The following is a 12075-nucleotide window of genomic DNA, read 5'->3' on the forward strand; positions in this document are numbered from 1 at the left end:
GAAGTTTTTGTATTACTTAGAGTATACTGCTGTGAGAAGTAGAATCCCAAACTTCTGAGACTTAAGAAGAAATCTATTTCTCGTTCACACAGCAATCGAGGACAGTTTGCATAATGATCTAGGGACAGTTGTCCATAGTTTGGACAGTTCTTTTCCTTACACTGATTTAGAGACCTAGGCTGCTTCCGCTTTGCAGCTCTTCTGCCCTCTATGATCTTGTCATTATATGCATGGGTGAAGCTGGATAACTACGTACGTGTATATCCAGATTCCAACTGGCAGAGAGGAAAAGCAAGCATGGAGGAAAGCATACAGCTGTGTACCGGGTTCTAGTCTAGAGGTGGCACACCTCACTTCTGCTCACTTCCTTTCATTAATGAGAGTTTAGTCACATGGTCAAATGTAACTGACTAGGGGCTAACACATGTAATCTAGCTAAGTGCCCAATAACATACTTTGGTGGACAGCTGACAATCTCTGTCACAGGTGTAATGAAAAAATATGACTAGAAAAATAATAAGCGGTAGAAGTTAGGTTAGTCAGCTCTCACTCAAGTGCCAAGTCAAGTTTGGACTTTATAGCCTCAAGGAAAGCCAGTAACTTTCTGAGCTGGAAAGTGGAATGATTGGAATAATTATTCTGGCATTGATGGGAAGAATAGATTGTGGAGACCATTCATGATGTTATTTCAGGAGTCCAGAGTAAGAAATAAGATAATAAGCAAGTGTGGTAGACGTGGGAAGGAAAAAGAGGGGAAAAAATGCACCAATATTATTAGGGACACATGGAATTTCAGTGGGAACAACAACTAACATGTATTGGGTACTTTATTAACTCATTTAATTCTCAAAAAAAAAATCTTTAATTTTCCCCATTCTACTAATGAAAAAACTGAGACTTAGACTGTGAGTTGAGAGAGAAGCCAAATCATAAGACTTAAAGATACATGTGTGATGAGAAAATAAAGGTAGCATTTGTAGATAGCTCTGAGTAAGTTTGGTCGTGAAGGTGGAAAAGAGTTATGATATTATTAGATAGATGGAGAAGCATCATCAGGAGTAACAGCTCCAACCTTTATTGAACACTTCCTGTATGCCAACAACTGATCTAAGATCTGTACACAAATTATCTCATTTAGTGCATTTTATAGGTAAGAAGATATAATTTGCCCAGAGTCACTAAGCTAGTACATGATGGGGCCAGAAATGTTTTCTCAAAAGCAGAGCAGAGCTATACATTTGAAACTCAGTTCAAATTCTCTTTCTCTATCCAGTCTCCCTAAGTGCTCAGCCCTCCACCCAAGATTGCTCCCCTTCATCTATGTTCTGTTAACACATTTTCAGTCGTTGCCAAATGTTTTAACACTTAATTATTTCCTAGCAGTTTCTGTCTGTGGGCTATTTAAACTTTTTGAGGTCAATGCCTACTGTTTATCTTTTCCCAGTTGACGAGTTCTTAGTACAATGCTCGGTATGTAGAACATATTTGAAAAACATTTGTTGTGACGTTGATTATTTTGTTGATTTAAATATTCAATAAGTTGTTCAAGGATATATTGACTTAGATAAGTTTGTTTTACTTAGTCACACATGAATCCTTTCATTTGATTCATTTTCTTAAATAATATGTCCTAGATTTGTTGCCATTTAGCCTTTAACATATTGACTATAGAAGATTTTTTTATGCCTTCTAAATTGCAACATGATGATCTTGAATTAAATGTGTCTGCCACTTTCTTCACAGGTAGATGCTGGCTGGATTGGATTTTGGTCCATAGTTGGAGGCTGTGTTGTTGGAATAGCTATGGCAAGGTAAAAATATTTTATGTTAAACATGACAGTGGCCAGAAACAAACCAAAAAAGTCCAAAGGGACAATCAGCTCCCCGAAATAAACTTTAAAGTTCAAGGAAAAGTAAAACAGGTGTAGGTTAGAGAAGAGCACTTGTTCAGGCTACAAGAAAATCGACATGTAATAGGTAGAATTTGCTGCTACAAGAAACCTCCTCAAGAGTAGTCTGTCCTGAAATGTTTTTGGAGACTAGAGTTGTATTTTCAGTGTAATTAAGCTGCCTCTCTCCCTATTATTAGATAACAACATCTACAAATTGAACCCAAGGAAAGGTGATACAGTAATAAAGGCAAATTAATAGTTATCGAGAACAGAAAGGAATAATTTATAAGAGCATGTGTAGAACTTGCCATGAAAAGGCAATATCCTGATTAGGAGATCTATTTATTTCTGGTCTTGTTTGGCAGGTATGTCCCTATGGTTATTTCATTTTGATGAAAAATGTCCATAAAGATTTGCAGTTTCATCAAACTGCCTATGTGTGATCTTAACACATTATGACAACACATTTTTAGAATGAGTCAGAAGAAAGAAAAAGTGTCATTTATTCTCAAAAAGGAAAAGAATGAAAATGTCACTCATGTAGGTGTCTGCCTATAAAACTACTCTCTGCGTTTCCAAAGAAATAATATTCATTCACTTCCCAAAACATTTTACCCTGTTTAATCAAAAACAAAATTAGGCAATCAACTTTATCAGGAAAGGAAGAATCTAATGACATATTTAGGGAGATCAAATAAGATAGGTAAATCACCTCAATATCTAAATACTTAAGCATAATTGACACAGGATAATATTATATCTAGACCTTAAAGTTTGCATAGTGTTTCTGGGATGATGAAAGAATAAATTGATGCTGTAATTTCTAAATCATTTTATCTGAGGTTTTTATAAGTTAGGAAAATAGAAGAATAAAATCTAAAAGCTAAAGAAGAGGAAAAGGAAGATAGCTATTTGTAGCAAATAATTACACTGACACTGATACTGAAATACATTGACCTGTCACATTTGACAAGAATCATACCTAATTTTTTCTAATTAAATCTCTAAGCTAATTAGAGTGAATCATCATTTACCAAATTCTATTCTGAGTACCAAATAAGTAGGAGGGAACTATTACATATCAAAAATGACATCTCCCATGCTCCTTTCTCTTTATTTTCTTTCTATAAACCCTTAATTTTAACTATAGAGGGAAACATCAGAATGAGGACATTTGGGTTTTTAATTTGTTGAAATGGAAGTTCTTAAAGTATGTACCACCCTTACTCTGGGATTTGAAATCAATTTTAGGTATGTCCTAGGCCTAAAATAAAATTTTAAATTACATTAATAACTCTATTTTGGGGATCTGTAGAATAGAACCTCTTTATAAACTTGAGTGCTTTGGGTAATTATGTTGCTAACTGTCACTACTAAATGTACTACTTTGGTCCTAATAATATACTTTGATGGTATCAGCCCATTTGAAAGGACTAGGTCCCCAAAAAGCAGACTACAGTGGTCACTTTATTCTTGGGTGATCTGGCCCTGTGAAACTTTCTCACTGTTCAACTTCACTCAACTTGGATTGTCTCAGAAAACTGTTTTATTCTCTCATACCTGGCCACCTGCCTATCTGACAAGCAAGTTGATAGCATACCAAGTAAACAGCACACCGAAATGTAAATCAGAAAAGTGATTGGTGAGCATGGAATTAAAACAAGTTGTTTAGATTGTCTTGAGGGACATTTCTGTCAAGCGCTGGAACCTTTTTCAGAATTTTCAAAATAAGAATTTTCTGCCTGTGAACTTTCATAGTTGAGAACAAACCTAAGTCATTGGGCAAAGATGCATCCATTTTTCCCACCAAAAGATGGCATCAGCTCTCATAGCAAGTCCTTTTAGTCTAGATTGTGCTTACATACATGGTCAATCGTGTCACGTCAAATAAATGAAAAACAAGAGATAGTATTAAAAGTGTTAAGAAGGACAGTCACATAATTACCACACAAATTAAAATCCATTTTAAACAACTTCGAAGAGAAAACATGGTAAATGTCATATTTGAGATGGTATCTGTTTTTCTACAATGGGAGCAATTCTGAAGGACAGTGGGTTGTGTGTAGGCGCAGCCAGAGGATTGTACCTATACAATCCACAGTTAATCAGCAGATGAGGACAAGTCATTGGCAAATGGAAAAGGTTTTGGCCATAACTAAATGATAAGCATCTCTACCGGATTCTTTTTAATTTCATGTTAATTCAAGAAAAAGGCAGGGATTTTAAGAATTTGAAATGCTATGAAACAGTAGTCCCAAGCTTTGAAGAATAGTATTCACTATTCCAGAGCTATGTTCTTGCTCTCGCAAAGCTTACAGTCTGATAAGGGAGAGAAAATAAACAAATGCAAAAACAGGAGAAATTCCAATAGCGATAAAACGGTATGAAGAAAATAAAAGAGTGTGGAGGTGGAATGGGGAGCGTTTCTTCAGTGAACATGGAGAGCCGTGTTGACCTGCGACCTGAATGACCTGAGGAATAGCAGGAGTAAGTCATGTGAAGAATGGGGGCACCAGCATTCCAGGCAGACAGCACAAGTCTGTCACTGTGGGAAACAACCTTAGCACATGTGGGAAACAGAAACAGGGCTGTCCAGCTGGAGCATAGGAAGGGAAAGGGAGAGTGGAGACAGAGACCAGATCACATAGGACCCCAAAAACTCCAGGGGAAGCCTTCTGTTTGTTCTTGGAGTTTGAATTTGGGGAGAGCCATCTTTGCAGGCTTATGTCAACAACTGAGCTATTTTCTAAAACTAGAACAATATGTACTCATTATAGAATGTTTGAAAATTATAGGAAAATATAATGAAAGTAGAAGTGGCATTGAAAAACCTGGAATCCCTCCTGTAAGTGATAAATCCTTAACAGAGATTAACTTTTGTGTGTTTTATAAGAGAAAACAACATTTATCACAAAATAATATCACACACACACACACACACACACACACACACACACACACACACTGTACCAGTTAAAATTTTTTTTAAACTTGGCTTTTAAAAGGATGTATAGAAATTTCAAGAAATTACCATTAAATGAAAATGTGTCATTGATTTAAGTAATAGTTTAAAAATTCAGCTAGAATTAATAGAACGTTGTTTCTTTTCAGGTTTGCAGATTTTATCAGGGGTATGCTGAAGCTAATTCTTCTCCTCCTGTTTTCTGGGGCTACGCTATCGTCCACGTGGTTCACCCTGACCTGTTTGAACAGCATCACACACCTGCCTTTAACCACAGGTGAACACAGACTTTGGAACTTTGAGTAAATATTTTCAGTTCCCAGAAGTGTGTATACTCTGACAGTAGGGCTTTTCCTTGCTTTCTCTAAGTAATTGTTAAATGTACAAAAAAGGTCTCCCTTGTTCAATCGTCAAACCATCACCCCATCTAAAAAGAGTTCAAGAAATAACTAAAAAGAAATCTATGTAATTTTACTAACAAATGTCACCACAATAAATTGGAAAAAAAAAAAGAAAGAACTAAAAATATTTTCATTGGTATTTTACATATAGAAAAGAAGTATAATCTTTAACCTAAGCTTATGTAGCATGGAAAAGCTTATATTCTTTTAAAATTCATATCAGAGCATCATGCAAAGATTTTTATCTTCTTTATAGCCATTACATCATTGTGAGACAGTAAGGAACATGAACAAAGGCAAAAGCTAAGATGTTTGAAGTATACTCCAGTAAAATTCTTTGAACCAGCACCTATAGGTTTATTTTATATTTAGTCTTATTACATCATCTATAAAAAAGCTCACTTGAAATACTTGTAGGAAGTATATTAGAGTCAGCTTACTTAGCTCATCCAATTGACCTGAAACATTTATAGTTGTTTTTATTGTTATTATTAGTATCATTTGGGGGTCTGTATTCGTTTTTATGGCTGCTGTTACAAGTTACCACAAAGGCTGTGGCTTAAAGCAACACTAAGTTATTCTTACATTTCTGTAAGTTCTAAGTCCAACTCAGGTATCACTAGGCTTAAATCAAAGTGTAGGCAGACTCTGAGGAAGAATCCGTTTCCTTGCCTTTTCCATCAGCTGGAGGCCGTCCCCATTCCTTGGCTTGTGGCTCCCTTCCTCTATTTTTACAGCCAGCAACACCCTGTCAAGTCCTTCTCACATTGCGTCATGTGCACCTTTCTTCCAAGGCCGCATCTTCCTCTGAACTCTCATCTTCTGCCCCACCTTCCACTTTTAAGGATCTGTGTGATTACATTGAGCCCATCCAGATAACACAGGATAATCTCCCACTTTTAATGTCAGCTGATTAGTAGCCTTAATTCCATGAGTAGCCTTAATCCTTTTTACCATACTCACCGGTTCCAGGGACTAAAACATGAATATTTTGTGGGGTAGGGTGGAAGTGGAAGGACATTATTCTGCCTACCACAGGATCTTTGTAAAATTACTGTGACAAATTATTTTATAAACCAAGAGGGCTCTGTTATTGCTTCTTTCTTTACTTTAACAAAAGATTGTTTAAGATGCATACAGTAGGCCCCCATCTTGTGCGAAGGTGTATTTTCTAAGACCTCCAATGGATGCCTGAAAATGTGGATAGTACCAAACCTTAGATATACTGTGTTTTTTTCCTATACGTACACCCCTTTTCACTTAAAGTGAGTACTTTATGGCTTCTCTTTGGCATATCCAAATTGCTAGCATCATTATTCTTATGTTTTGGGGTCATTATTAAGTAAAATAAGGGTTACTTGCACACAAGCACTTTGATACCACAACAATAACTAACCACTACAATTAATCTAATAACTGAGCTGGCTATGAAGTAACTAACGGGCAGGGAGCATGTACAGTGTGGGTACATTGCACAAAGGGGTGATTTACGTCCCGAGCAGGACAGAACCGGAAGGTGTGTGATGGCATGAGATTTCATCACACTACTCAGAATGGTGTGCAACGTAAAATGTATGAATTGTTTATGTCTGGAATTTTCCATTTAATATTTTTGGACTGCTATTGATCTCAGGTAACTAAAACCTCAGAAAGCAAAACTGCAGATAAGGGGGGGAACTACTGTATTTTTTATTCATTTGCAAGTAATATTCAGCCACCTTTTGGAATATGTTTAATTGTAGGATTGTTTGTTGTAAAGGTAGATTGTAGGATTGTAGGATTGTTTGTTACAACAAGCACTTGTATGAGTAGGAGTAAACAAATCTGGCATGTACGGTCCATAGAACTTCTATGAGAGAAAGGTTCCTTTTGTCTACGGATAATTAAGACATACTGCTTATCCCAATTTGGACTTACTCAGTTTACATATCAGAGTTGTCAAATCTTTCTAAGACACCCATTTATTTGGGAGTTCCTGTCACTTTTACAGTAATAATAGGGCAAGGGGATAAGGTTGTCTTATACCCATGATTACCACACTGCACCAAGCCAGCCGCCCGGGAGTGCCACAGCCAACTCACAAGGCAGAACAGGTTGTTTTCAATTTCCAAAGGAAATGGATATTCCACATCTGCCACATACTGTGTGACTCTCTGGTTCAAGGAACTTCCCACTTTCAGCATTATATCCTGCTGCACTCTTTTTGATGATGTCCTGTCTTTGCCCAGTTAGGTTTTCTGTAGTTGCTGTGATAAAAAGCAAATACCCCACAAAAATCAGTGTGGAACAGGAAATGAGGGTGGTGGTGTCAGTCTGGTTCCAAGATTTGAAAGAGAAGTTGTGCAGTGCCCATCAGATGCACATCCCATTAGTAGATAGTTGTGGTTATTTAAAAATGAAATAAAAATGTATTTCTTTCAACATATGGGTATTATTTTTTTAATAGCTACTAAACTGTTAGGACATATATATATTTATTAAATTGTTTGGACCTAGCTATGTAATTAATAGAATTGTTAGCTATCTCTTTTGGCCTTGGTGCACCACGAAAAAAATCACTGAGACACTGAGGGTGTTGAGAAGGAAGGTTTGGAGACCTCTGCTATATACCGTTGTGCTGGGACTCCTCTGTAATGGTTATTGCTTTTCTTGTGAAGCCCCGTTGTCCAGAGTAATAATTTTTGGATACTCTGTACTTTTTATACACTAACATTCCTACTTTAGGAATTTAGGGTTTTGAGCAATTTTGGAAAGTATTCTGGGCCAGAAGTTTTAAAAATTTTATTCTAGTCTAATTTCATAATTTAGCAGTTGTACGACATTCTGGTAGCACAGTTTTAGTTTACAACTCTTCTTATTCGTGGCATTACACGCAGATTTTTTTGTGATGCTGTATGTCAAGTATTCATCTGTTAGATCTCACAAGAACATAGTCATGAGTACAGATTTCTTTCCCTTGAATTGAGTGTAGAATATTCATCATAAGATAATAACATGTATTAAATTTTATGTATTTTTTATTTGGCATAAAACTAACAGCTTTTCTCTCTGGATGGAGGCACTAGGAATGAATTTAATTTTTTGCCTCTTTTTTTGTCTGAGAGTTGTATAATGAACATGTTTACTTTTGTAATCAGAAAAAAAAGCATATATTTGAAAACAATACATCTTTTTAAATCTTAAAAGAAAATTGATTTAATTGACCCTGGTCAAGACTATTTCTCCAACTGGTTCTTGAAAATGATTATGTTGAACAGAAAGGAAAGCAGAATTCCAAATTAAATCAAGGACAGTACTGAAAGGTTGAGGTTGATGTGGTCATTTTAACAACTACTTAATTTATGAATTCTACTGTTTTCAAATGCAAGTCAGTGTTAGATACTCCCGAAAGATGCATTTTTATTATTTTATATGTTTATATTTTATAAATACACTGGGTTAAGGACTAGATTTATTCACATTCCTTCTCTTAATTATTATATATTTTGTTCTCTTTCCTGATACCACTAATACTTAATTATACCGGGGGTGCCAAAAACATGTATACACACGACTTGTATTCATCTTTTGTTATCGGTATATATTGAGTATTACACTTTTAATACAGTTTTTTCCTTTCTTAAAATGTGTATACATGTTTTAGCACCCTCTGTATGTTTCATCTCCCCTACCAGCCTGAAAATCTGGAGCATGGACTTGTGCCTTATAAATTCTGTCCTCAACTCCTACCGCAATACCTAGCACAAGCCCTGAGGAATGAATGAATGAGTGAATGAATTCTGAATATCAGTAGATATGACTTATTTCCAGTAAGAGCAATCATGGCCATTCTTTGTTATGCAGCATTAGCGGTAGGATGACTAAAGGGCACATTTTAATGGAACAATGGAAAATTTGAATAAATCTGTCACAGATACTCTTACTGTCTTTGTAAAAATATGACGTAATTCCTTTTAAGTAAAAGAGATTTCATGAAAGGGAACTTACTACAAAATCTAATTATAGACAAATCTAGACCTTTAGGCTGATATGTAAAATCAGTAATGGCAAATTCATGTTTCATTTTTAACCAGAGTCATTCTTTTTTTAATTAGGAAAACAGTATATAGTTTTTCTCCCCATTTCTACAAAACTTGGTATTTCTGTTACTGGTTTTTACATACCAGAAGAATCTACATGAAAAGTGAAGACATGCATTAATTGTAACTGATGACATAATAAATTAAAAGCTAGTTAATTTTGTTCAACCCATATGTTATAAGTGCTACTACCACTAAAACCTTCTATCAATATCTTTCTCTTGTCCACTGATCTTGATATTATTGTTGCCATCTCTGTAGAAGAAAACTGGATCATCTGTTCTACGTAGGCATACTGTTTTGATACATGTACTTGCAAACATACATCTGCTTAGAGGCTGTCAGCAGTGTGCTTGATTCCCTTAGGGAAACTCAATATTTAAAATTCTATTACAGCTTCATTAATTGAAGTTTCTACAGTAGGGCAAATAAATAAACTCATGACTAGATAATGAGAGTTTCAAAATCTTGAAATTTATACTTTGTACATTACTCACTTTATCTTAGAACTAGATGTCTAGTCCTATTAGCCACAACTCAGTCATTTTTCACAGAACAGATGAATGCTTTGAAAATGGCATTTTAAAAAATGTTAGCACTTTGGTGTTGAGTTTGCTGAAACAATATAATTTGAGTTTTTAACAGAAGTTGCCGTGGGAGAGGTTCTTCATTTAATTCACGTTTCTAGGATGCCATGATGGTGATGTCAGAAACCAGTAGTGGATGGTAAGTAAGGGTAGATGATTAGCTAGACACAAGCCCCTTGAGAGGGATAGCTGACTACAAGCTGACATCAAGTGATACTTGAAGAAAGAAAACATTTGGTTGTATTGAAAGGCATGTGACATGTATAGGCTAGAGAGTAATCCTCTTAATATATTTTCATGTGTTTTATATTTATTAAGATAATTGTGTCCCATTTTGATAGCATGCAAAGAAATAAAAACATACACTTGCCCCAAAATTGGGGATTAAATGAGGAAATTCGGAAAAGAATGATGAATGTGATTAAAGAAGTGCACATTATTAAGGAAATTAGGGTTTTTAAGCTTTAAGGAAAGAAGGCGGGAGTGATTTAATTATTTTAAATTTTATTAACTAAAGTAACTGTAACTCGTGTTCACGACTGTCTGATCAAGAATGAAAAAGTAGAACGTAGATTAAGAGAATGGATTTGTGAAAAACCTTAAATGTAAGAGTCATGAAATGCTCACAGGGCCTATTGAGGAAGATCATCCCACATATCAATGTGATTTTCAAGAAGAAATAAGTCTTCAAGAAAAGTCAGTGTTTCTGGAAGGTAGAGGTTTGACCAGGTGATTAGTCAGTGTTCCGTGACTTAATAGCTCATTACCTCTTCAGAACCATAAGTAATTCTTTGGGGACTTAAAAGTTACTGATAAATCTCTATCTATGAAATCTGGTTTCTCAATCAGTCTCTACTCTGGGCCCACTATTACAAAGGATTATGTGCTTCATTTCTGTGAGATAGTTACTTTGCCTTCCAGCCCTTAGACAATGTAAACATAACTGTCAACCTTTATAGGACTAAACTATGCCAATAAAGTGGCTAAACAAGGGATACCACAGATTAATAACACAAAGAAAGAAAATGATCATTAATGAGTATTGCAACACGATATGCCCCATCCTCTTTTGGAATCACTGTTTCATGCACAGGATTTTTAAATTAGTGGTAGGTTAGGAAGGCCACAGCAGTCGATTACAGGAAGAAAATGTGAGACTGAGACTCTTCTGTGAGACACAGCTCAGTGATACAGAAATGCATATCCGTGTGTGTGTATACATATGTATATATTCTGTATATTAAACATGCTGAAAAACTATGAAAAAACTATGTAGTTAGTATTGTGGATGTTGACTCCTTCTCTTTATACATCTGTCTTTATTTCCAAAAAGTATTTTCACTTGTAGTATCAAGTTTGGATTGTAGAAATATTTGTAATAAAGGCCTAATTTAAGAATTCCCAGTTAACTTTATCATAAAATAAAAATTCAGTCAGTATGCATAGGAATAAAAATTTATCCAATAAAGTATATTAATATTATAAACGTACTCTTTAGGGAAATTTCTGATTTTGATCTTTAAGATAATTCATAATAAAAATGTATTGTTATTTTAATAATCATTATTTCTTATTTATAATACTTCTTAAGACTAAACACATTCTCTATTCTTATCTAGCTAGAAGCACCTATAAGATTTTTGTTTTTAATATCCTAGTTAACCTCTCCTACATGTATTTAAATTTGTTATTGATGTAGTTAAATGAACCTTGGTCGTCACCTGGTATTATTATTCAATAAATGTATCTCTTCCATTACAGTCCAGATATTTATGCATCTGACGGCAATCTGAATAGCTCCCAAAAGAGTAGACACATTACCTGTTCCGTTGTTAGTCAGCTCTGGGTCCTGGGAAATTCTTCTTCCTTTTGAGATAACTAATTTTGAACAACATAACTTCCACAGAGCAAGTCAGCTGCCTTCCACTTCCATTGATGGGTCCTCAAAACATTTGAAGATATTTGTCATCTCTGGCCTTAGCTTTTAATCTAAACATCCCTCAGTTCTTACAACCTTTTGTCATCGGACGTGGATTCCCCACACTTCCCGTGCTGCACTCAGCACCTAATATTGTGAGGGTCTTGTTTTTCGTGATTAGACATAGTTTTTTCTAAGACAATGAAGTATAATTAATTATGTTCTTAACACTGTGC

At 35.2% G+C, this 12075-nt stretch overlaps 1 protein-coding gene across 1 annotated transcript in view; it reads left to right on the top strand.

The window, feature by feature from the left end:
* Window positions 1-12075, top strand: part of SLC49A4 (solute carrier family 49 member 4) — a 74621-nt gene that overhangs the window by 46656 nt on the left and 15890 nt on the right. The window contains exons 6-7 of the mRNA XM_081028734.1: window positions 1744-1811; window positions 5004-5131. Of these exons, the coding sequence (XP_080884860.1) occupies window positions 1744-1811; window positions 5004-5131 (196 nt within the window). The remainder of the gene's footprint in view (window positions 1-1743; window positions 1812-5003; window positions 5132-12075) is intronic.

The sequence above is a fragment of the Rhinolophus hipposideros genome, assembly GCF_964194185.1.
Source record: "Rhinolophus hipposideros genome assembly, chromosome: 2".
NCBI lineage: Eukaryota > Metazoa > Chordata > Mammalia > Chiroptera > Rhinolophidae > Rhinolophus > Rhinolophus hipposideros.